Source organism: Mauremys reevesii, linkage group 6 (assembly GCF_016161935.1).
Source record: "Mauremys reevesii isolate NIE-2019 linkage group 6, ASM1616193v1, whole genome shotgun sequence".
Lineage (NCBI taxonomy): Eukaryota > Metazoa > Chordata > Testudines > Geoemydidae > Mauremys > Mauremys reevesii.
This window is the reverse complement of record NC_052628.1, coordinates 43,033,129-43,060,483: the sequence shown is the minus strand read 5'-3', so window position 1 is coordinate 43,060,483 and position 27,355 is coordinate 43,033,129. Positions and strand designations below refer to the sequence as shown.

Sequence of the window (27,355 nt, the reverse complement as noted above, 5' to 3'; positions counted from 1 at the left end):
GCAACAGAAACTGTCTGTGAAGCTGCAGAGAGAGGAAAGCAGCCCTAGATGTCGAGAACTGTGGGAGACACTGGGCTGAAGAACAAAACGTTTTAACCAAAGTTTCTGAAATGGTGTTAATCAGGACAGACAAGGGTAATTTTATCAAGTCTAGATATGTTACAAGCAGGCAGGGTTATGAAGTACTGTATACCTGAAAAATATTCAAAGCTGAATTCCTGCACACTTCAATAGAAAATGTATTTACCTGCTCCTTCAAATCACGTGGAAACCCAGTTCTCTTGAACCCCAATATGGGAAACACACACAGACTTAAATGCAACTGAAACTGAACTCAAGGAAAAGTCAATTTTATTCAGCCTATTTAAAGTTACTTCTGGGATTATTTTTCCTTTGTTTTTTCCTCCTTAGTTAACACACGTTTATCTAAAACACCTGACACACATGCCATCTTTATTAAGGATTTAATATGCCACCCCTTCTATAGTAGGATGAGAAATCTCACAATAGCTTTTGATTCACCTAGCTAAGTCCATCAAGAAAATCTCCAATAAACAAAAAGAGTATGAAGTCTCAACCGCCCTGATACTTTGAAGGGTAAAAACTAGGGCATGCAAGTGGGTTTTTCCCCCGTTTTCAGATCATCTTTCAAAGATCAGAAGGAGTAAGCAAGCTAAAAATGACTAACTATTTAATAAAAGCAATTTAATTGCTGCAGGCTGAGCCAAACTCACTCTAGCTAAAGAAGATTTATTAAATTGCTTTAAAAAAGTGTGAGAATAGTTGAATCTCCATATAAACTAAAGAGCATCCTTTGTAAAAACTACTATAGTAAAATACGTTTTAGAAAATAAACAGCATAGTCAACTGAACATATAAAATTGCAATACTAAATATTTGTCATATCAAGCAATGATATTTACATGAACAGGGAATTCCATTAGTATAGTATATTTAAATATTCAGAGCTACAGCTTTAGCAGATAGCAAAAGCTATGAGAGAATGTTATGTACAAACTTCCATTGTAACACTTTGTTCATTTGTTCAAGAATTCTAATTCTGAAATCAACCTTCCCATGCTGTGTTTATGTGATCCTCATTACCTACATGATAGGTGTGATCCTGCTCCCATTGAAATAAATGGCAAAACTCCCATGGACCTAAATGGGGCAAGATCAAGCTCTGTCTGAATAACCCAGAAGTGAATACTTCTGTAAAGTTGGAGGAAAACCTCTTCAGCCATTTGAGTTATGGGAAAAGGAGAAGAGTTTAACTGAAAGGTGTATATATATTTTTTTAAACTCACCAACATTGATTTTTTTTAAATGGCCAAACAAAAATTTAAGCCTTGGGAAGTGATAATTCCCCATGAGGAACAGTCTCTTAGCTAAGCTTGGAAGGAAATACTGAGTTTGAACTATGAAGCAACGAAAAAAAATTGTGAGCCCTATGTAGTGCATAAGAGACATCTTCAAAATATTTTTTCGTTTCCTGATTCACTCTTCATTACACATAAACATTATGTTATTTATCAGTTAAGGCTGCTGCACACAACATATTTGACAAGACCTCAAAAGCAAAGGAATGAACACTACATACCCTTTAGGGGTCTTGACAAAGCCTTATGACACTACAGTCGCAGAAGTTTTCACTGCATTTTACAACTCTTACTACAGTGGTGATGGCTATAGTAATGCCCATAAATATGAATTCTGAGCTTTCACTTAAAATAGTTATATTATCTTTTCTCCATTGTAAACATTAGAACAGATGGGCTGATACCATGTTAAGCTGCCTTCTCCCACGACTCAAAAAAAGCCTCCAACACTCCACTACACAACACAACTGTTTCCAGCCAAAAAGACAAAGATGTCTAGTCATTCTTGCTCACCCTATTCTTCTTAAGACAGAACTTTCTTAGCCTAGTCAGGACCATCTAAAATATATTAAGCATGGACCAATTCCCTTGCCTCCCCCCGCCTCCCCCATACACACATACTGTTTATTATTTATTATTAAGAAGCATTATTTGTTTTGTTTAAAAATTATGGCTCTTATGGTAACATTGAAATGTTGCTCTCACTCCTACCCAAGCTTTTCAGTATTGAAAGCATGGAGAGAGTAAACACAATGTTGTATTTTAGTAAATTTAAGGAAATGCTTTCATTTTAGACTTGAGTTTTTAAATTATTAGACTCTCATGGATAGAGGCAGCACACATCACAGCAGCACCACAGAGGGAAACTATATTCCATGAGAAAAGGGGCCATCCAACCCATCTTCTCATCTAAGAAGGCAACCTTACAGGATGATGGGAAAGGCAGAGAAACGCATCTCAAGTCTAACTGCTCTTGGGCATGGGGCTCTGCAGGTGGGTCATGAGGCAGAAGGGTCAACTGTGGAATGCTGGCTTCCCTCAGCTATATCCTAATCCTTTCCTCTTCTCCCTACCAGCAAAGCAGGTGCAGTCAGACCTATCAGCCTGCTAAATATCGTTAAAAATTGCTTATCTAAAGATATTAACTAAATAGTGCTGTTAGCAGTTCTACAGTGTATCAGAAGACTTCTAAACAACAGTTATTACATAACATAAGTTAAAAAAACCCTAGGCAGTTGCAATAAACAACATAGTGAGGGATGAGCCTCAGGCTGTACTCCATGTTTTTGTATGTTTATCTCATATTCAAATCAATGTTATATTTTTCTATGCAATTCTATTCTTCTAAAGCTACTGTGTGTGTTTAAACAATTAAAAGGGAAGTAACACACACTAGGTACCATAAAACTCATATGCAGAAGAATGTTTATTATTATTTGTATTATCATAGCACCTAGCGCCCCAAGCATGGATCAGGACCCATTGTGCATGGTGCTATACAAACACAGAACAAAAAAGATAATCCCTGCTCCAAAGAGCTTACAGTGTCTCTTTCTATACCTTTTGTATGTGTCGTATTCTGACTATACAGACACATAGGATGAAACATATCTGGGCTAGATGGAAAAATGTGTTATATACAATAGCACTTTAGCTCCCAATACCGACAAAAGGATCAAATCCTAGCTATAAGTCACGTGTGAGAATCAGGTTGATGGTCTCATCTCTCTCGCTCTTTGTTCAAATCACAAAACCACAAGTTTAAAAGAACTGGCAGTCTAATAAATTAATATTTATGAGAAATATCTAAGGTGCCTGCATGTGTATATTTAGGTGTATTAGCAGAACTCTGGTAGAAACATTTAGATCTAGACAAATACAGTAGAAAATATAGCATAGGCAATATAGATGGCAAGGTGGTCTATCTATATTGGGACACCTCTGTATAAACACCTGTATATCTTTATAAATTTGAGTTAATTTCATACTATTTTATAGCTCTGGTTTTGAGATACTTTTGTCAGGTACTTTCATCTTCTACTTTATCACTATGAAAATACATAATTTACCACGCCCACTGGGTATTTTCACAGTAACAATGTAGAAGATGAAAGTAACTGACAACAAGTACCTAACTGTACTCCGCCAATCTCAAAACCAACACTATAAACGAGTACGAAATTAACTCAAATTTATAAAGACGTATACAGTGAAATGTTATTTAAAGTTCTGTAACTCAATGATTTCATACAATAAACTACTACAGTATTATTACTGCCAAACAGCTCTTATTTTAAAAAAATGTTTTCTGATGTTCTTTTCAAAAGTACTTAATTTTATTTAATTATTCTTCAGAAGTAAAGTCCAATTGAAATGGGTGTTATATGCATCACTAATTGCTGCAGCACGTTACTTTTTTGTTTTTAAATAGCAGTGAAATATGGACACCCCCTTTTATTAACGCAAGGACAAAAGTAGACTGTTTCCAGTATTACAGCAAGAAAAAAAAATAGCATACTAATGGCACTCCAGGTTTACATTTGCATAAGGAGTTTTAGATATCTAAAATTATTGTGCTTAACTAACACCTGTCTTATTTCAAAACATAGGTATGTACATAACCCATCAGCATAGTATATACTGTGTCAAAATGTTGATATTGTTCACTGCACTGACATCTACACAAACACAGTTTGAAAAGGCTAAGAGGACTCTGCACAAGATAAGGGAAGAACCCTTCAGCAATGAAAGCTATGACAGGCAATGAAAGCTAAACGACGAAGCTCCTAACATAGATTTTGAAAAACTGGTTTTCTAACTCTTAATATCAACATTTCCATAAAGCGTAGAGAGTGGAGCTATTACAATCAGAGTCCCACAGCTGTCAGGAGAGTGCTAAACTATTGGGAACACCCACCCCCCACTCAGCAACACCCTAAGCACAGAAGGAAGGCACATGGTTACAGCTTGGAAGGAAGATTTCTCATGCTACCCCCCCCAAAAAAAAAAGAAAAAGAAAAGAAAATATTAACTGAAGATTTAAAATATATATTTTTTTTTAATAATTATTAAAAGAACTAGTATCCACTTCATGAAGGTGAAACTACGCATTTTCATGAACGGCAACACAATCTGAAGTATTTCTGTTGTCAAGCTGTTGAGAATAAAAGAGACAAACTTACCTCCTTCCAAGGACTCACGAATTGTGTACGTGCATATCGAGTTAGCATGTGGATAATAACAACTTGCCCCCACTCCTCCACATCAACCAACAAATTACACAGCTTTCGATAGTTCTTGTGAATCAGATCTATTCTATCCGGGCACACTTCTTCAAATGCCATAACCACACTCCCAGCCACCAGCTAGAAAACAAAATTGTAAAAACAAGTCAGTGATTCTCTCTATAGATGATCCATATGTGAGTACTTAGAACTAATATTGGCAATTCAGTACTTTAAAGCATGTCCATTATGCAAAAAGATAGTAGCCAGAAAAAGAGACTCCCCCTCTATTCACACAAGTGGAGTCTTCTTTTAAAATGGATTTGAATAATTGTATTAATCAGTATATTTGGCAGAATATGTCCTTTTGTCAAACAAAACAGACAAACTTTATATTACATATTTAATCTCAACCCTAGCACTGAAGATAAAGTGCAGGCAAAACCAGTTGTTTGTTTTGAGTTTTTTTAGGGGGTAGGGGCGGTAATTTATGGTTTCACAAAGAATTTATCAGATGCAAGACTTACTTCACATCTGCAAATTAATGGTAAGTACAAGTACAAAATAGTGTTGTGCACTTATTAACATTCCATGATCAAATTGGAGGAGGAAGTGGGGTGATTTCTGACGTAATGGAGCCAACACCCTCTCTTGACAGTTAAACAATCACTGCCAGAATCCCTGGGGTTCATAAAATTACTTCTAAAGAGCAAATGTTAAGCCTTTGGAGTGTGTTAGATATTTTCAGCAATTTTCTCAGAGGATTTTCTCAGAATCCATCCAGACTCTTCTACAAGTTATTTGCCCCCCTCCCTCCAATTTCAAAGGTGCACAAGTTCAATGTTTTTGCCACCAGCACAATCAGTATATTTTTAGGAACATAGTATGAATATTTTCAGAATGTACACAATAAAAAATGTCCTTGCCATATGATTTTTCCTCCTTCCTTGATTATGAAAACAATTTTGCTTTCATGAAAAAACTAAATGAACAGATTCTAGAGACCTATTATCTGCAAATACATGGTTCCTCCTGTATGGGGTTTCTCAAGTGCTACGGAGGAAAACTTTTGTGAGGAATCCTTGAAATAATGGCAGCAAGTCACTTTATGAAAGACATCAAGCTTCAAAGACAACCAACATATGTATTCCATAGCACAATTTTTGAAATTTTAAACAAAGGAATTCTAAGCTCCTAATCAAATAAATTTGTAATAACTTTAGTTTGGGACTTTGGACTCCTCTAGTCTACTACTCTGCTACAGAAAGCTATTGGTATAATCACCTTCAATAATAAAAAACAGAACAGCAAACACCATACAGTAAATACTTAATTTGCCTCCAGGAAATCAGTTACACACAGCAGAAGCACTTGTCAATGTGTCAAAAATTACTATTCTTCCTTTCCTAATTGTTTTAAATAAGATTTGCTTTGTGTCAAGGAACATGTTAAGCAAAACATTTAACATGATAAAACTTCTATATGAAGTAACTGATATGTATGCAGTTAGCATGCCTGCAATCCAGCTTTCTAGCAGCAAATGTCATTCTATCTGAGCACTGGGGATTTGCATTTCATCTTCTAAAATTTCCCCAATGACTTAAAGTAAGCAATTAAATAGAAATATAGTTTATTGAAATGGCACTTCTTGAGAAATATTAAATACAATGATATTCATATGCTACATTTTTTCCCCTACATTTGGGCAATTAGTATGCGCCCAACACTACAACTGAAAGAAAACATCTCCAAATATAGTCTTGATATTCTGCTAAAGAAGTTTCAAGTCCTGTGGGAATTTTATGAATTACTAATAAGTCTAAATGTGAAGTTGCATTTATTCTCCCAAACCCTGCCCATGTGCTGGTACCTACTGGTTCCTTGAATAGGCACCGACTCCGGGGCTGGAGCTACAGGCACCAACTTTCCAATGTTCCAGGAGGTTCTCACTGCTCAATCCCTGACTCCGTCACAGGCCCTGCCCCCACTCCACCCCTTCCTGCCCCCTCCCCTGAGCCTGCCGTGCCCTCATGCCTGCCTCCCCTTCCCTCCCGATCAGTTGTTTCGTGGCATGCAGGAGGCTGGGAGGGGCGGGTATGAGGGCACGGCAGGCTCAGGGGAGGGGGCAGGAAGGGGTGGAGTGGGGGCAGGGCCTGTGACAGAGTCAGGGATTGAGCAGTGAGAACCTCCTGGAACATTGGAAAGTTGGTGCCTGTAGCTCCAGCCCCGGAGTCGGTGCCTATTCAAGGAACCACATATTAACTTCTGAAGAGCCGCATGTTGCTCCAGAGCCACAGGCTGGCCACCCCTGGACTATAAGAACATAAGAACGGCCATATTGGGTCCAACCAAAGGTCCATCCAGCCCAGTATCCTGTCTACCGACAGTGGCTAATGCCAGGTGCCCCAGAGGTAGTGAACCTAACAGGTAATGATCAAGTGATCTCTCTTCTGCCATCCATCTCCACCCTCTTACAAACAGAGGCTAGGGACACCATTCCTTACCCATCCTGGCTAATAGCCATTAATGGACTTAACCTCCTTGAATTTATCTAGCTCTCTTTTAAACCCTGTTATAGTTCTAGCCTTCACCTCATCAGGCAAGGAGTTCCACAGGTTGACTGTGCACTGTGTGGAGAACTTCCTTTTATTTGTTTTAAACCTGCTGCCCATTAATTTCATTTGGCGGCCCCTAGTTCTTATATTATGGGAACAAGTAAATAACTTTTCCTCATTCACTTTCTCCACACCACTCATGATTTTATATACCTCTATCATATGCCCCCTTAGTCTCCTCTTTTCCAAGCTGAAAAGCTCTAGCCTCTAATCTCTCCTCATATGGGACCTGTTCCAAACCCCTAATCATTTTAGGTGCCCTTTTCTGAACTTTTTCTAATGCCAGTATATCTTTTTTGAGATGAGGAGGCCACATCTGTACACAGTATTCAGGATGTGGGCGTACCATGGATTTATATACGGGCAGTAAGATATTCTCTGTCTTATTCTCTATCCCTTTTTTAATTATCCTTAAAAACATCCTGTTTGCTTTTTTGACTGCCACTGCACACTGTGTGGATGTCTTCGGAGAACTATCCACGATGACTCCAAGATCTCTTTCCTGATTAGTTGTAGCTAAATTAGCCCCCATCATATTGTACATTGTGATAGACCCAGGCCAGTTGGGTACAACAAAGTAGTAGAAGGCAGATATACTGGCCACTGGATTAACAGTTTTCTGTTCCCTGACTGACTAGAGCAGGGGCTGCTCCAGGCTAATAAGAACACCTGACTCCAATTAACCTGCAAAGAGTCAGGTGAGGCCATTAAGGTAATGTGACCACCTGACTCTAATTAAGCCCCTTGTTGATACTATAAAAGGGATCACTCCAGTCAGGCTGAGGAGAGTCAGGGGAGAGGAAGTGCAGCTGAAGGGCTAGTTAATGAAGACACCCTCAAGTCATTGGTAAGAGAGCCCTAAGGTAAGGGTGAAGAAGGGAGAAGCAGGAGAGCTGTGGGGAAGTGGCCCAGGGAAATGTAGCAACTCTGGCAGTGAAAGGTTGGCTGCCAACAGCTGCTACCATTAGGATCCCTGGGCTGGAACTCTGAGTAGAGGGCGGGCCCAGTTCCCCCCAACCCACCACTACAGGAACACCTCCTGGGAAGGGAAGACAGGCCCCTGTCGGGACAGGAGGCTAAACTGTTTTGGTATGAGGCTGTAGGAGCAATAGAGACTGTGGGAGTTCTCTAACCAACCTCCTTGCTGGCTTATGACAAAAAGGGCTCAGTAGACTGTATCCCTGGCCCTAGAGAGAGAACGGCTACATGGAGGGTTGCAGTGAGCCTCTGAAGCTAGCATAAACCGCCTGGAAGCAAGGAAACCCACAGGGACAAGGTCGGAGCTCTGCCACAATGTATAGTTGGGGTTATTTTTTCCAATGTGCATTACTTTACATTTATCCACATTAAATTTCATTTGCCATTTTGTTGCCCAATCACTTAGTTTTGTGAGATCTTTTTGAAGTTCTTCACAGTCTGCTTTGGTCTTAACTATCTTGAGCAGTTTAGTATCATCTGCAAACCTTGCCACCTCATTTTTCACCCCTTTCTCCAGATCATTTATGAATAAGTGGAATAGGATTGGTCCTAGAACTGAGACTTGGGGAACACCCTAGTTACCCCTTTCCATTCTGAAAATTTACCATTTATTCCTAACCTTTGTTCCCTGTCTTTTAACCAGCTCTCAGTCCATGAAAGGATCTTCCCTCATATCCAATGACAACTTAATTTACGTAAGAGCCTTTGGTGAGGGACCTTGTCTAAGGCTTTCTGGAAATCTAAGTACACTATGTCCACTGGATCCCCTTGTCCACATGTTTGTTGACCCCTTCATAGAACTCTAATAGGTTAGTAAGACATGATTTCCCTTTACAGAAACCATGTTGACTTTTGCCCAACAATTTACGTTCTTCTATGTGTCTGACAATTTTATTCTTTACTATTGTTTCTACTAATTTGCCCGGTACTGAAATTAAACTTACTGTAATTGCCGGGATCACCTCTAGAGCCCTTTTTAAATATTGGTGTTACATTAGCTATCTTCGTCACTGAGTACAGAAGCTGATTTAAAGGACAGGTTACAAACCATAGTTATTAGTTCTGCAATTTCACATTCGAGTTCTTTCAGAACTCTTGGGTGAATGCCATCTAGTCCTGGTGACTTGTTACTGTTGAGTTTATCAATTAATTCCAAAACCATCTCTAGTGACACTTCAATCTGTGACAATTCCTCAGATTTGTCACCTACAAAGGACAGCTCAGGTTTGGTAATCTCCCTAACATCCTCACCCATGAAGACTGAAGCAAAGAATTCATTTTGTTTCTATGCAATGACTATCATCTTTAAGCGCTCCTTTTGTATCTCGATTGTCCGGAGGCCCAACTGGTTGTTTAGCAGGCTTCCTGCTTCTGATGTACTTAAAAAACATTTTATTACCTTTTGAGTTTTTGGCTAGCTGGTCTTCAAACTCCTTTTTGGCATTTCTTATTACATTTTTCCACTTAATTTGGCAGTGTTTATGCTCCTTTCTATTTATCTGACTAGGATTTGACTTCCACTTTTTAAAAGATGCCTTTTTATCTCTCACTGCTTCTTTAACATGGTTGTTAAGCCACGGTGGCTCTTTTTTAGTTCTTTTACTGTGTTTTTTTAATTTGGGGTATACATTTAAGTTGGGCCTCTATTATGGGGTCTTTAAAAAGTGTCCATGCAGCTTGCAGGGATTTCACTCTAGTCACTGTACCTTTTAATTTCTGTTTAACTAACCTCCTCATTTTTGCATAGTTCCCCTTAACTATTAAATGTTATTATATTATGGTCACTATTTTCAAGCAGTCCTGTTTGAGTTACCTCTTGGACAAGATCCTGCACTCCACTCAGGACTAAATCAAGAATTGCCTCTCCCCTTGTGGGTTCCTGTACCAACTGCTCCAAAAAGCAGTTATTTAAAGTATTGAGAAATTTTGTCTTTGCATTTCGTCCTGAGGTGACATGTACCCAGTCAATATGGGGATAATTGAAATCTCCCACTATTATTGAGTTATTTATTTTGATATCTTCTCTAATCTCCCTTAGCATTTCATTGTCACTATCCCTGTCCTGGTCAGGTGGTCAACAATAGATCCCTACTGTTATATTCTTATTAGAGCATGGAATTACTATCCATAGAGATTCTATGGGACATGTGGATTCATTTAAGATTTTTACTTCATTTGATTCTACATTTTCTTTCACATAGTGTCATACTCTAGTTGTTAATGTTCCTGACACCTCCATAACAGAGCACAGGACTTTGGGTTTGGTTTTGTTTTTTTAAAAGCACTGTAAGAACTTCATTGTGTACCATTAAATGCAAAGAATGTGCTGAGGTCAGCAGATATTTTGTCGTATTTACAGCTCGTGAACCAATTATTTGAGTTGGTTTGCATAGCACTTACTGCGGTGGTGAGCTGGAGCAGGTTCCCACAGGTTCCCAAGAACCGGTTGCTAAAATTAGACCTCCGTGGAGAACCGGGTTGTTAAAGGGCCAGGGGGTGAGCAAAGAACTCTGGTCCGTGGGCCGGACCATCCTGTTGCTCCCAGGATTCCCAGCTGGGGAGGCTGAGGCTCCCCCGGCCCTTCCCCCGCTTCCCCCCAGCTGCAGCGTGGCCAAGCTAGGCAGCTCAGCTGAGCTCCGGAGTTGCTTTGAGCTGCCAGCAAGGTAAGGGGGGAGGCGGCTGCAAGCTCTAGGGCTGCTGGGGAGGCAAGTGGGGCAATTTGCCGCAGGCCCCGCAGGGGCCCCCGGCCCCACAAGTATGTCTCTGCCTGCCCCGGTCCCTCCCCCGCTCCCCCCCCCCCTTAAATCAGAACTTTTTATAGGGAACCGGTTGTTAAAATTTTGGCAGCTCATCACTGACTTACTGTAATGTGCATACTACTTCTTAAGAAAATATTAGATTAACTTGATTTTTTTATTCTCTCCATTTTCCAAAACCAAGGTTTTAGTACAAGAGACAAGAATGGAGGATTTAGAACACAAAGTTTAGAGACAGCAAGAGAGAAAAGAATACCCAAATTTTCTAACTTTTCCCTAATAAAAGGACCATTCTCTAGTTAGCTCTACCCATTTCCCCTAAAGTATGACCCTCCTGTATATCTAAACATCAGAGGCACAGTTGATAATCTTAGTTTATTAAAGCATCAATATTCTATAAAAACATTTAGAATTAAAACAAAATGATCCACTCAGAATTTAAAAACAAAAAATATTGGTTTCCAAAAATCAGTCAGTTAATTTCCATCTCACTGTGTCAACAGCAGCTTTTATGTATAAGGAGAAAAAATAAATCACTCCAACAGAACTAGCAATGAGCTCATCAAATTCAAATGCAGCTTTCCATTTATGTATTTTTTATATTAAAGCAATAAACATGGTTCATTTGTCTTTCACTGGTTGCCACGTTTTTCTGTGCTGTTGCTATGAACTTCAGCCATTAGCTGCGTTCCAAGGTAAACTACATGAACCATCAACAAAAGTGACACCCAATCTATGGAGTTCATATTTTCTCCAGATTATCTATGCTAGTTGACAAGCTGGTAATGAAAAAAATCACACTAAGCAAATGGTTCCTCTAATAACAATAAATTTTCTATAAAATTATGAAGGGTACAAAACGTTTCCTTGCATCTATTTTGTCATGAATTCTAATTAACGCTGCAAAAACCTGAGAGTGCTGGGTCATCACAAGAAATGCATCGAGGTTTGATTGATAATATGTTGCACTGGCCTATGCCTGCCAAGATTTCTCTCTCTCAAAATTAATGGCCATCCCACCTGCCCTAATCATACAGCTCAAATGATATTCCCCTTCTTATTTCAATTTTCTGGAGGCATGGAAACTGGGAAAGATCAGTCATTTATCTTCTAATAGCTGGATAATAGATCTATCACAATAAAACATCTGCACAAACTCAGTAATTTTTTTAACAATGGTGCAGCTTTCACCAACATTAAATCAATAACTTATGAAAATACAGGCTTACCCACACATGCTGGCACTGAACAATAGTGTACTTAACAGATATTTACTAAAAAGTAGAGCTAGTCTTTCCATCCTCCTTACTCCCAAAGCTACTGCTCTGGTTTAAAAGCTCAAGTATTCTCATCACCTAACCATCACCAATTATTAGGATCAATTTTAAAAGTTAAAGATTTGACTTCAAGAGCCTGTATTTTAGTCATGCAGTCTTAAAAAGCAACTCTTAGTGTTCACTTGTGTAAGAAACAATGGTGATGAAATTGAAATCAATAGCATTAAAATAGTTCCCAGCAAGTCTAATGGTAGTTAAGTGTTTTACTTTTTCAAAAAGTCAGTTTTAGGAGTAAATCTTCATGCCACAAGAAAGCAATAATGTTTGTAAACATTCAGAGTAGGCTAGTGCTAGCTGAAGAGTTATTATTAGGGCAAAAAGATTATTATACTCTGTAGGAGCAAGTCACTGGGAAAGATTTTAAGTCCTAAAAAGATGAGTTACAAAATGAAGGGCCTGATACTTCTCTGTGCTAGATTTACCCTGAGGGTAAATAACTTCAATGGAGTTGCTCTCATTTATACCACTGTAGCCAAAACAAGAATCTGCCATCAGTAGTGCCTTCCCTGACTTCTCGTATACAGGGAGTGCCTGAAAGTCACGAGCATACACACACAGATAATTAATACATTTCAGAAACATGTAATCAGCTATTTAACCATGCACCTTAGACCATTTTTGTGACAGACTAGGCATATGTCTCTCTCAAATTATGAATTTCATTTTGTAATGTGAACACCACTTTTGACAGTAATTCAGTTCATTGTGACCTTCAGTTTGTATTGCAACCCCTATGTTGGCTTGAGAGATCCTGTTAGTGTTGAAAAATAGCCTAGTTCTGACAAGGCCAGTCTATTCTAGACACTTTCCTGCTCATGTTGGGTGTGTGGAACACTTCAAAGAGGATTAACAATGAGGAAGTTAACGTTATTAACTGACTGTCCCCTACTGGAACAATAAGGCCACTGACATTATAAGACACTCAACAAGCCTGACCGGGGGAGTGGGGGAAGACTGAAACCTTTAATTCCCCCCAGCCTCAGCTGTTTAAAAGACTGTTTAAGAGGTGGGTGCTTCTCTAAGCAAGGGCAGACCACAAATCTGAGGTATTTCCACATGCAAAACCAGTCTTAAGAGAGAGACGGCAAGAAGTGCTGCCTAGCCTAAGAACACTGACGAAAGCCAGTACTCACAGATGAGGTAAGATCAGACTTCGGGAGCTGCATGCAGGATTGGTGGTATTTTTCAAAGATTTGTGATTCTCTAGTGCACTTCATTAAGAGTAAAGTGTCTATGATTAAGAAGTTTCTTTGCTAAGCTTACTGCATATTCCTTGCTTTCCAGTCACATTATCCTGAAGGATTTAACTAAAAACCAGAGCTCCCACAGCCAGGTAGACTCTGGAGAAATAGCTAAACAACTGAGGGATCAGAAGGGCTGAGGTACTAGTTTCAGGGTCTAAGGCAGCCAGAGTATGGGGTTCCACTACCCAAGAAGGGTGTCAGACACAGGGTCTGCACCAGACAGTGTGCCTGAGACCCAGAGTTATGAACAGTGACTACCCAGATTGTGGGGGTGGGGGAGAAGGGCATCTTAGAAGCACATGGGGCCCAGGATTTGGGTCCATTTACAACAGACTGGTGACTAGCCAAAAGGGAGGACTGGGCCAGGACATAACACTACACTCTGTCCTAAAATCCCTCTCCATCAGGATTAAGTAGAGTTTCTCAAAAGTGAAGTGAAGTATCACAACCCCAAAGCAGGTCACCTGGAAAACAGTCAATGGGTTGTAGCAAAATGGCAGCCATTAGAACACAGCAAGCTAAGAAATATGAATATGAAGGCTCCCTCCTAACCTACTTGAACACAGCATCCCCATCCACATTCCACCTCCACCTCACACTTTATTTGGAGAGTGGATTTAACACTGCATTCTTTTTGGGAAAAAACGGTTACTCACCTTTTTGTAACTGTTTTTCGAGATGTGTTGCTCATATCTATTCCAGTTAAAGTGTGTGCGCACACAGCGTGCATGGAAGGCGAAAAACTTTTCCCTAGCAGCTACCCGTCGGGCAGGCTGTGGAGCCCCCTGGAGTGGTGCTGATATGGCGCTCTAAATACTACCCTGCGGCCCAACCCCCCTTCAGTTCCTTCTTGCTGGCTACTCCAACAGAGGGGAAGGTGAATGGAATAGATATGAGTAACACATCTCGAAAAACAACCGTTACAAAAAGGTGAGTAACCGTTTTTTTTCCTTCAAGTGCTTGCTCATATCAATTCCAGTTAGGTGACTCCCAAGCCTTACCTCGGAGGTAGGGTTGGAGTCAAGGTAGTGAGGACTGAAGACTAGCCCTGCCGAAGGCCGCATCATGGCAGGATTGCTGGACTATGGCGTAATGCGACGTGAAGGTATGCACTGAGGCCCATGTGGCAGCCCTACAGATGTCCTGAAGAGGCACATTTGCCAGAAAGGCCATAGACGATGCCTGAGCCCTTGTGGAGTGAGCCATAACAGCAGGCAGAGGGACTTCTTTCACCAGATTTTATACATGTGGTAATCCATGAAGATATCCACTGGGCAGAGACCGGAGCGCCCTTCATCCATTCCACGATGGCAACAAACAGATGGGTCGTCCTACAGAATGACCTTGTGCGGTCTATATAGAGGGCAAGAGCTCTTCTAATGTCCAGTGAATGAAGACGCTGCTCCCAAATGTTGGCATGCAGTTTCAGGTAGAAAACCGGCAGGAAAATGTCCTGGCTTACATGGAAACGAGATACCACTTTCAGCAGGAAGGTTGGATGAGGCCTCAGCTGAACTTTATCCTTGTGGAAGATGGTATAAGGTGGTTCACATGTGAGAGCTCATAGCTCGGAAACCCGGCGTGCTAAAGTAATGGCCAGTAGGAAGGCGATCTTCCAGGAAAGGTAGAGGAGTGAACAGGAAGCCAGTGGCTCGAAAGAAGGACCCATCAGACAGGAAAGAACCAAGTTCAGGTCCCAGGCCAGTACGGGAGGTTTCATCGGGGGATGGATCTTCTCCAAACCTTTCAGGAAGCACCGCACGACCGGGTGCGCGAACACTGAGCATCCTGCCGCTCTTGGATGGAACGCTGAAATGGCCGCGAGGTGAACCTTGAGGGAACCGAAGGCAAGATGTTGGTCTTTCAAGTGCATTAAGTAGTCCAGGATGCAGGGTATTGGAGCTTGGAGCGGGGATACCTGCCTCTGGGCGCACCAGGTAGAAAACCTTTTCCATTTAGCTTCATAAGTGAGTCTGGTAAAGGATTTATGGCTTTCCAGGAGTACGCGCCGTACCAAGTCTGAGCAGGCGAGCTCAGCCTGGTTTAACCACGGATCCCCCAGGCCATAAGATGGAGCGACTGAAGGTCCGGGTGTAGGAGATGACTGTGGTTCTGCGAGATGAGATTGGGACTGAGAGGAAGACGTTGGGGCGCCCATATCGATAGATCCAACAGGGTGGGATACCAGCACTGGTGGGCCCAGTCAGGGGCCACCAGTATAACATCCGCCTTGTTCCTGCGGGCCTTGAGAAGTACTTTGTGGATCAGCAGAAATGGTGGAAAAGCGTAGAGTAGCTGGCCTAACCACAAGATCAGGAAAGCTTCTGCGATCGATCCCGGACTGTGACCCCTGAAGGAGCAGAAGGCTGGGCACTTCCTGTTGGTCCGCAAAGCGAACAGGTCGATACAGGGAAACCCCCAGGTGTGGAAGATCAAGTAGATGACATCTGGGCGAATCGACCATTCATGCATGAGGAAGCGTCTGCTCAAGCTGTCTGCCAGCATGTTCTGAACACCCGGCAGGTACAAAGCTTGGAGAGTGAGAGTGGGCTAAACAGAATTCCCACAGAAGAAGGGCTCTGTGGCAGAGTATGCTTGTTTGTTCAGATAAAATATGGCCATGGTAGACTGGCGTGTTGCACTACGTAGGTGCAGGACGCCATGTGACCCAGCAGTTTGAGACACTGCCTCGCTGTGGTGGTGGGGAACCTGCAGAGGTTGGTGTTTGTTTGTTAGAGCTAGATGCCAGGCCTCTGGGAGGAAAGCCCAAGCATGGGTCACGTCTAAGACTACTCCGATAAACAATATCTGTGTCGGTGACAGTACGGACTTGCTGGCGTTCAGCATGATGCCCAAGTGATTGAACATGTCCATGACCAATCACACCTGAGACTGGACTTGCTGGCGAGACCGACCCCGAATAAGCCAGTTGTCGAGGTATGGGAACACATGAACGTGATGACAGAAAAGAAAAGCTGCCACGACCACCATGCACTTGGTGAAGACACGAGGGGCTGTGCACAGGCCAAATGGGAGGGCTGTGAATTGGTAGTGCATCTTGTGCACCATGAACTGGAGAAAACGTTTGTGGGACGAGGTGACTGAGATGTGAAAGTTGACGTCTTTCATATCGAGGGCAGCATACCAGTCTCCCGGGTCCAGAGATGGGATGATCATGGCCAAGGAGACCATGCGGAACTTCAGGTTGACAATGTGTTTGTTGAGCTCCCTGAGATCCAGAATAGGCCTTAAGCCTCCTTTTGCCTTGGGAACGAGGAAGTAGCACGAGTAGAAACCCATGCCCCTAAGCTCTTGAGGCACTTCCTCCACTGCTCCTAGGGCGAGGAGTGTCTGTACCTCTTGGATGAGAAGTTGCTCGTGAGAGGGGTCAGTGAAGAGGGACAGGTGGGGTGGGGGGGTGTAGACCAGAAGTGGATAGAATATCCCGCCTCTATTGTGCAAAGGACCCAACGGTCCAATGTAATAAGGGACCAGGCAAGGTAGAAACGGGATAGAGGTTTCAGGAAGGGATAGCTGGCCAGATTTTGCACTGGTAGTCCATCCTTGAGCGCACCTTCAAAATGGGTGCTTAGAGCACCGGAGGGGGCTTGGATTGGCTCTGGCTCTGTCCCGAAGGAGGGCATGATGGTCTACGCTGTGGGTACCTGCTTCTCCTACAGGAGAAGTCCTGCCTAGGTCTGGGCGGGAAGGGGCGCTGTTGCAGGGGCTGAGGCTTAAATGGCTTTCTTTGAGTGGCTGGGGTATGCATGCCCAAGGATTTTATGGTGTTCCTTGCGTCTTTCAGGGTATGCAGGCGAGAGTCAGTTTGCTCAGCGAACAGGCCCTGGCTGTCAACCGAAAGATCCTGAATGGTGTGTTGCACTTCGGGTGGGAGACCGGATGACTCCTGCAGGGGGGAGCAGTGCAGGAGTGCGTGGAGGGGGGCACCGAATCCCTCGACGGACGAGGATTGTGTGATGACCAGTGCCGGTATGGGGAGCAGTGCTGAGAGGGTGACCGGCCCCTCGCCATGGAACGGTGCTGAGGCGGGTCCCGGTGCTGTATCGGGGACCGGTGCCAGGAAGGAGATCGGTGCTGCGACGTGGACTGCCATCGCGAAGATGATCTGCGCCAAAACATGGACCAGTGCCGCGACGGGAACTGGGGTCGGGTTGGGGACCTGCGACAAGCCTGAGAGCGGTGCCACGATGATGAGCGGTGCGCAGATCGGTGCCGGTCCAAATGGTGCCACAGGGTCACAGAATGCAGTCTGGACCTCAAGCGGGACCATGTCCTGGCGGCCGACGACGCCCTCGAGCGTGAACGGCTCCGAGGGTCGGGGCTGCGAGACCAGCGCTGCTAGTCTAACCGGCAACGTGAGTTGGACTGGTGCGCGGTGTGAACAATGCTGGGACTCAGAGCGGCGTGGGGAAGCCAGTCTGGGAAAAGGCGGCCCGAACATCACCGGTTTACCCCTCGATGGTACCAGGAGTCATGCCGGGGGCGGCACCAGGATGGGGGATACCGGTGCTGTCATCTCAATAAGCCCTCTAGCAGCCTCAAAGGTGTCCGGGGTGGAGGGCAATGTAGCTTCCTCCACTTGAAGAGGTCCCTGTGGTGCAGGACTAGTATGAGCAGATGGAGGTCTCACGGTTTTGTCAGGCTTTGGGGCCTGGTCAGAGCTGACTCGGTCGGAGCCGTGGTGACTGCCTCAGGGCTTTTGGAATGTTCTTCCATGGCTTGCTTCTTACGAGTGACCTGGGAGTGGGAGCGGTGTCGAGGTAGACATCTTCGGGGCCCGGGAGATTGTCGGTCCTGAAGAGGGCGAGGGTCCTTGAGCGGTGCTGCGGGCAGCACTGCCGAGGGAGCACTGCGCACCGAGGCGCTCAGGCCCGTATCTTGAGGGAGGCAGTGCAGACTCCATGAGGAGTTGCTTGAGGCAGATTTCCCTCTTTCCTCGTGTGGGGCTTGAATGCTTTACAGATTTTGCACCTGTCCACCTGATGAGTCTCTCCCAGACACCTAAGGGTTTGGCTACACTTGCAGGTGTGCAGTGCTGGAAGTTACAGCTGTCTTCGTACAGCTGTGTAGGGAAAGCGCTGGAGTGTGGCCACACTGACAGCTACCAGCGCTGCAGTGTGGCCACATTTGCAGCATTTGCAGCGGTGCTGGGAGTGGTGCATTATGGGCAGCTATCCCAGTGTACAAGTGGCTGCAACATGCTTTTCAAAAGAGAGGGGTGGGGTGGACTGTGACAGGGAGCATGGGGGGGAGAGAGAGTGTGGATTTTTGGAGCTGACACTGTGTCAGCTCCCTGCCTTGCAAGTTCCGATCCCTTCCTTTCTTTTAAGTTTGCCCAAGGCGATATCAGTGCAACCCTCGGCTCCTCTCACCTCCTCGTTCATGCTCCCTGCCTTGCAAATTTTGACCACTTCCCCGACCCCTCATTCACTCTTAAATGCAAATAGCCTGCAGACCAGATAAGCAGCTGCTCCAACAGACTCCCTTCCCCCCCACCGTGCTGTTTCTCTCCTCAAGCAAACACTAGGCTGTGGACATTCATGCCCCTGCCTGCTTCATTCACAGCAAACAGTAGCTGTGTTTGTTTTTTAGATAAACAGCTCCAGGAGCCCCGAGTTCACAACAAAACAAAGAGAGGCATCATAACAAAACAAAGAGAGTTATTTAGTTAAAAGCATTATGGGAAAATTCCGAGGTCAGTTACAGCATAGTAAGATTAATCACTGCTTACACTGGCACTTCAGCGCTGCAGTCGTTATTCCCCAGGCAGAAGTGGAGTACAGCCAGCACTGTAGCCAGGGAGATACAGCGCTGTATGTGCCTTGCAAGTGTGGACGGTGAGTGAGTTGCAGCGCTGTAAAGCCACCACCAGCACTGCAACTCTCCAGTGTAGCTAAGCCCTAAGGCAGGAGTCATGGGGGTTGCCCATAGGCATGGGCTTGCTGCAAGAACTGCAGGGTTTGAAGCCCTGGGACGGCATGCCCCAGACCCCCGCAGGGCACTCGAAGGGAAAAAAAAAACCCAACCACTATACTACACTTAACACTAAGATAACTACTAACAATTAACTAACAAAGGGAACTATTTACAATGATAAGAGAATGCTAAGGAGTAGTGGAGCACTTGCTAGCAAGAGACCACTGTTCCAACAACCGTCCCAGGCGGTAAGAAGGAACTGAAGGGGGGTCGGGCTGGCAGGGTCTTATATAGAGCGCCATATCAGTGCCACTCCAGGGGGGCTCCACAGCCGGCCCAATGGGTAGCTGCTAGGGAAAAGTTTTCCAACTTCCGTTCACGCAGCACGCACACACACCTAACTGGAATTGATATGAGCAAGCACTCGAAGAAGCACAGGATAGCTCTGCCTGCAGACAATGGATGCATGTCTAGTTAGTGAGCAGCCAGTTTCCAGATGAACAACAGTTAAACAATTTTTCAAGGAGGAGACTACTTTTTCCAGACATCTGTACAAGCCGAACAACTGGAAGGGGTCTAAACATTAATTTTACCATATAAATAAGTCCTCATTATGAAAATCTGTTTTGATTTGAGTGTGCTTTTGAAAAAGTGGTAAAAAGCTCATACGCTAAGTTAGTTTTCTTGAGAACGATTTCACAGCTAACAGAGGTCCCAAACCAAGAAACCGTTTTTGCACATGCGTAACTTTAAGCAGGCAAGTAGTCCTGCAAAAGTCAATGGCTCTACTCTCATGCTTATCTTCATGTACACACTTGCATGTTTTCCTAAATCAGCCTTAGATACATGGTGCAACACACTGCTCTAAATCCGGGCAATACCTAAATTGCTGAACATTCAGCAAGTGCTTAAATGATAGCCTGAATCAGGGCCACAATTTGCAAGAGACTGACTCCCTGCAATGGGGTTTCTAATGTGCATGGATCAGGACATTCTGGTGGTGTCTAGCCAAATAGTTCCAGACTATTGTATTTACACGTGTCTGTGCTTCTCCCGCCTCTCTTCCCCGCCGTCCCACATGACAACAGTGCTTTGGAGTCCTAAAGAATGAATTTCCGTGTTTTGTTTTATTACTTTTTCAATATTATTCTTTTTAAAAAGAGAGAAACCCTGTGGCAATATTAAACCAAAGCTCTTATGAACATTAAGGTGATATGATGAAGCATGCAAAAGCCAGAAAATGCCAAAGTTAAAACTTCATGTCAAACTCCTTTCTGCCACCTTGTGTGTAAACATAACAATGCAGACTTTAAGAATATGATCACATTTCTCAAATACAACGTAATTACACATAAAAGAACATTAAGGTTGCAAATTCAAGCATCTGTAAGCTAGGAAATGCTAGAATTAAGATTGCCGGCTATGTTGTATAGTTCAAATTTAATGGTATGTAATGACAATCATTAAGTAGATTTGCAGCTGAAAGAGTGTGACCAGTACAATTATACACTTAAAAATTACACTAATTTGTGCTACTTACCGTACTTTTATCTTTCAGAAGCTTTTCTATCACCTCAATTAACATTTCCTTTTGCTCTGGATCAAGACTAAAAAACAAAAACCACGCAAAAGATAGTTTTTTTCCATTTTTAAAATATATTCCTTTAACATTTTATGGTCAGGTTTACGCTTGAAACAAAGATAGGCTAGGCAGTGAGGAGGGGAAGGAAACAAACAAGGGAAAAGTGAAATGATTTTCAAATCAAAACACGTGGTGTTGTGGGGAAGGAGAAGGATGCAAAGGAGATTGTGAAACAAAATGGCAAAAAATAGTTCACATTAATTTCTGTTACAGCATTCAGACAGTTTACTATTCTGGAACTAAGCAGGCATCCCTAACTCACAAAACACACAAACATTCAGAACAGGGTCAGAGGATTTGGAGAGTTAGTTTTCTGTTTAATAAAAATAACTTTTCTAACCCCCTTTAATCAGTAAAGATCAGAAATTTGAAAACTGCTTGTTCCATTAGTCTGACCAGTAACAGGTTGGAGTCCTGGAATCTCATTTTCAGTAGAGCCATGCTCTTTTCTTTCTCTCTCAAAAGTTATTGAGGCAGTAGAGGAGTCGGTCTATAGGAGGAGGCAGCTCGAGAGCTAGGATTCAAGGGGTGGAGACTGTCCTGCTGCATGTTTCTCTGGCCTGGTCTACACTACACGTTTAAACCGATTTAACGCTGCACCCGTCCACACAACGAGGCCCTTTATATAGATATAAAGGGCTCTTTAAACCGGTTTCTGTACTCCTCCCCGACGAGAGGAGTAGCGCTGAAATCGGTATTACCATATCGGATTAGGGTTAGTGTGGCCGCAAATCAACGGTATTGGCCTCCAGGCGGTATCCCACAGTGCACCATTATGCCTGCTCTGGACAGCAATCTGAACTCGGATGCACTGGCCAGGCAGACAGGAAAAGCCCCGCGAACTTTTGAATTTCATTTCCTGTTTGCCCAGCGTGGAGCTCTGATCAGCACAGGTGGCGATGCAGTCCCAAATCCAAAAAGAGCTCCACCATGGACCGTACGGGAGATACTGGATCTGATCGCTGTATGGGGAGGCAAATCTGTTCTATCACAGCTCCGTTACAGAAGACGAAATGACAAAGCATTTGAAAAAATCTCCAGAGGCCACAGCAGGGACTCAGCACAGTGCTGCGTGACAAGCGTAACGGAAAGCCAAAGAATCAAATGGACACTCATGGAGGGAGGGAGGGAGGGGGTACTGAGGACTCCAGCTATCCCACAGTCCCTGCAGTCTCCGAAAAGCATTTGCATTCTTGGCTGGGCTCCAAGTGCCTGAAGGGTCAAAAACATTTTCCCGGGTGTTTCAGGGTGTATGTCGTCAATTTACACCCTTCACCCCCCCCCCCCCGAAAGAAAAGGGGAAAAAATCTTCTCGCCTTTTTTCAATGTCACCCTATGTCTACTGCATGCTGCTGGTAGACGGGGTGCTGGAGAGCTAAACAGCAGCATCCTCTCCCCTCTCCCCGGTGGCAGACGGTACAGTACAGAAGGACTGGTATCCGTTCTCCTCATCAGCCCGTGAGTGCTCCTGGCTGGCCTCGGTGAGGTCGGCCGGGGGCGCCTGGGTAAAAATAGGAATGACTCCTGGTCATTCCCAGCAGATGGTACAGAACGGCTGGTAATCGTCCTCATCATAGCAACTGGGGGCTGAGCTCCATCAGCCCCCCCACCTCCCCCGTCATGTATAAAGAAAAGATTCTGTACTGCCTGGACTATCATAGCAGCGGAATGCTGGTCTCCTCTCCCCCGCTACCCTTTAATGTCCTGCCTGGACTATCATAGCAGCTGGAGGCTTCCTCCCCCTCATTTTATCTCACTAAAAAGTCTGTTTCTCTTATTCCTGCATTCTTTATTACTTCATCACACAAATGGGGGGACACTGCCATGGTAGCCCAGGAGGGTTGGGGGAGGAGGGAAGCAACGGGTGGGGTTGTTGCAGGGGCACCCCCTAGAATGGCATGCAGCTCATCATTTCTGCAGGATCTCTGGGGCTCTGACACAGAGCGGCTGTGCTCTCTGGTTCTCTAGTACATTTGCCCCATATTCTAGGAAGGACTGACTATTTTTAGACAAAACATAGGAAGGGAATGACCCAGGGAGTCATTCCCATTTTTGCCTATGCGCCCCCAGCCAACCTCAGCGAGGCCGGCCAGGAGCGCCCATGATAGCAGCAGACAGTACAGAACGACTGATAACCGTCATCTCATCACCAATTTACAATGGCATGGTAGACGGAACAATATGACTGGTAACCATCTCTGCTATCTTGCAAAGGCAAATGAATGCTGCTGTGTAGCAGTGCAGTACCGCGTTTGTCAGCAGCATCCAGTACACATACGGTGACATGGACAAAAGGCAAAACGGGCTCCATGATTGCCATGCTATGGCATCTGCCAGGGCAATCCAAGGAAAAAGGGCGCAAAATGATTGTCTGCAGTTGCTTTCCCAGAGGAAGGATTGACTGACGACATTTACCCAGAATCACCCGCGACACTGTTTTTGCATTGGGATCTCAACCCAGAATTCCAATGGGCAGGGGAGACTGCGGGAACTATGGGATAGCTACGGGATAGCTACCCACAGTGCAACACTCCGGAAATCAACACTAGCCTTGGTACATGGACGCACACCGCCAAATTAATGTGCTTAGTGTGGCCGCGTGCACTCGACTTTATACAATCTGTTTTACAAAACCGGTTTATGTAAAATCGGAATAATCCCGTAGTGTAGACGTACCCTCTGAAATAGCACAAGTGGAAGGCAGCAAGGATTTTTTGAGCAGAAACAGTTTGTGTCACCTCCCTGCTCTTAGAGTTCTTTTAAAAAATAAATGAGATTCAGACCAATGTTCTGTTATCTCGCCATTTGTAGAGCGGCATGTAAGACAAAGGGAACACAATGTTTAAGGGCATAACAGAGCTGCAGGACAAACAGTTCTTGAAGCTGGTGACTGTTTCTGCCATGATAAGGGCTGTAACTCACTGTAATTGGGGGGAGAAAGTGAGAGGACTAGGGGAAGAAAAGCTAATTATAAAGGTTGGCAACAGGCAAAGGAAAAACTAATTCTAGCTACAATAATACTGGAGAACTAAGCTAAAACTTAGTCACACTGTATAAGGACATGCACTCTACAGGTTTTCTGTCTCGCAGCCATCATCAGCAAAAAGGAAGCTAGTGGTAGTTGGGCCACCTCACCCTTCATAGTCTCATCTACAGTGGGCATGAAATCATGTATGATGCAGGCACTATCCCAAAGGACACATTCAAAATGAATACAATCTCACACACATGGGGCTCATGAACATCTAGATGGCATCTGTGCAGTCACCCAAAAAACAACTTCCATTACTTACTGTAAAACAGAACACATCAGGCTATAAAGTTTTCAAAACTTGTAAAGTCTGACTAGCTGCAACCCTGTGTTGTCACTAATGGTCCTGCCTTCCCCACTTCCTTTCCCTCATTCACCTCAGAGTAAACAAGTACATTTCTAAAGTGGTCCAGTGGGTGGTATCAAGCACAAGTAGCAAAGCCATACCTATTTGCTCTGAGGAAGAGGAAGCAGGAGAGGTTGGGATAACCACAGAGGATACCAGTCTTCCTCATTCCTTTTTATTGGACTGTTTAGCACCGGCAGGTTTTAGATGCACAGCAACAATTAGCTTATGTTGATGTGGTAGGCAGTCACATAACCTGGTACAGGCAACCTCAGTAGCATGCAGTATAGCATTGAAATCTGGCATATACTGTATATATACTGGCATAGGCCTCTGTGCCAGGGAATCAGCAGGTGCTTTAATGGCATAGTAGCTATATCAGTGTCATGACACCTCTAATCAGGTCGCTTTCAAGTACTGAACCCAGCATCTCTGAATCTCAAAGCACGAGCCCTCTACTAATAGGAGCTAAAGGACCAAGTCCATCAGCTCTGAGGCAATAACATACTCAAACCTCTTTGGTATAACCATTAGAAGCACTCAAAGAGCCACTACTCAATAGTTTATTACACTGATTGGTTCTATCCCACATACATACAGAGGCAAGATCCTTACATAATGCCATATTACCACAGTAGCTGGGTGGTTAGGAAGCTGCCTCATCCTATTGCTGGCTCAGCTGACTAGGCAAATACTTTGGTGAGCACTGCCAGGCCTGGGGACTGCTTCAGAACATTCATAGCCCTTGTTTAGTTTAAAATGTTTATACTTTTATTTACGTCTCTCCCATCTCTGGATTCTACACTGAAATGAGGAAGTTCTGTGACAGAAGGCAGTGCAACTCTGGGGAGTAGATGGGTTGTTTTGTTTTTACACTCCCTCTACCCCTAAACCAGCCTTTTTTGCCACTCCTGCCCCTTTCATGTGGTAGCGGATCCTGAGGAGGCTGAGAATTCTAGGGATTTATTTGGGAGGAAAAGGGCTGGGAAACAGTGTTGTCTGGAGCACCATGGAAAGTTAAACAGCAGTTTTTACTCAATCATTCAAAAGAGAGGGAGAGCTGGCCATAGTGAGCCACTGCCTAGCACTAACATTCTGTCTGGCACTGTATAGTATACTAAAATATTGTAAATTTTTCAGAGCAGTCTAAATGCATCTGTTTATATGTCTTTAATGTAACTTTAGAAAATGTATTCTTTTGCTTTGTTTTTCATAACTCCAGTATCTGGGAAATTATCCTGAGGCAACAATCTTAGGCCTTTCTACAGTGCTTATCACTGCAGTACGCAAGTGTTACTGTAATGGGGTGAACTCACCCTGTACTGGACAGGAAAGGGTTAACCCCTCCTTGTGGGTGGAGGAAGCCCTGTCCCCACAGCCCTACTGGACATGCCCCAAGTGCAGTGCTAGTATAAGAGTGAGCAACTCAGCTTAGTCTGGGTTGAACAGCGGAGAGAAAGGACATCTGTTGCAGCTCCAGCCTCGGAGCCACAGCAGACCCCGGATGCGGAAGCCGGAGGCACCGATACTCCGGCAGATTCCCTGGTACGTGTAGACACTCCAGGGACTTCGGAGCCACTGGGAACAGCCCAGGCAGAGGAAACCGGGAACCCTGAAGCTGCCCAGACCACGGACGCAGGAGTCACGATCGGAAGTAGCCACAAGGAGGGACTAACCATAATTCTGACCATAGTCTGCGTGTTGCGGCTGGATCCCCACTCAGTGGAGAGTGCCCAGGTCCCCCTGCCTTGACTGGCACCCGCCTCCAGGTGACGGCCCGCCACCCACTTCCAGGTGGCAACCTGCCACCCTATTGACTTTGGCCATTGGGCCCTATTGCCCTGCGAACCAGGGCCAGTCTATTGACTCTGGCCACTAGGCCTTACTGCCCTGCAGACCAGGGTAACCCTATCAACTCTAGTCCTTAGGTCTCACTGCCTTGAGGTAAAGGTCAGCTTGAGGGATGGTGTGAACTCACCCCACACTGGATGGGGAACCCCACCTCATCACAGTTACTACCAGATTACTGAAAACTCTGAGCTATACTAATTTAAGTACAACAGTCTGTTGGTCTTAGCTTAATGTTGAATGTTTATTAGTAGTAAAGTGATTCACCACTATTTTTTTTTCCCCAGCAGCAGAAGCAAGCAAACAACTTAACTTTATTAAATTGTATTAACTATGTTTGTATAGCATCCAGCAAAATGGGTCCCAGAATGTGGTTGGAGCCTCTAGATGCTACAGTAAGACACACAATTTTTGGTCAGAACTCCCTACAGCCATTTCCCACAGCCCTTTTTAAAAACATACTCCAAAGTTCTGGTAGATCTGAATTTCAAGTGAGGAATTTATCATTTTCTTTTGGGAATTTAAAATAGGCTCAGTTTCTCTTGGCTAAATCAAGATGCTCCATTTATTAATTTGAACACCTTTAGTATAGAAGATAAATGTAACAGTAAGATAATTTTAAAAAATGGAAGGCAGATAAATCTAATGTTTGCCAAGTGAGCGAGGCCCCAATTCCTAAGGGACAGTATTTTATTTTTAAGCTGTAATGGATACACTGACAAATAGAGAGCAGTGATAAGGGGAGACTACTTACTGTAATGGGAGGTTCTTCAAGATGTGTTGTCCCTATGTGTATTCCACACATGGGTATGCATGCACGCCATGCGCTCAAGTCGAATTCTTTAAAGCAGTGTCCATTCACTGATACATGCGCAATAGCTCTTCTTGTGCTCCCAACTGAGGGCATAAGGGGCAGGTTAACACTTCTCCAGTTCCCTCTTATCACAAGATAACAGGATCTAAAGTAGAGGGGAAGGAGGGCAGGTAGTGGAATACAGATAAGGACCACACACCACAA

The 27,355-nt window shown here is 44.0% G+C and overlaps 1 protein-coding gene across 2 annotated transcripts in view; it reads right to left on the bottom strand.

Annotated features, from left to right (window-relative positions):
* The window catches only part of AP3B1 (adaptor related protein complex 3 subunit beta 1), a 261,412-nt gene that overhangs the window by 176,390 nt on the left and 57,667 nt on the right, over nucleotides 1-27,355 (bottom strand). For both annotated transcript variants that reach the window (XR_005600381.1, XM_039544543.1), the window contains exons 6-7: nucleotides 21,011-21,077; nucleotides 4,562-4,744 (exon numbers count right to left, since the gene is read on the bottom strand). Coding sequence is in view for 1 of the 2 variants with exons in the window: in XM_039544543.1 (XP_039400477.1) it covers nucleotides 4,562-4,744; nucleotides 21,011-21,077 (250 nt within the window). In the remaining variant the exon portion in view is untranslated. The remainder of the gene's footprint in view (nucleotides 1-4,561; nucleotides 4,745-21,010; nucleotides 21,078-27,355) is intronic.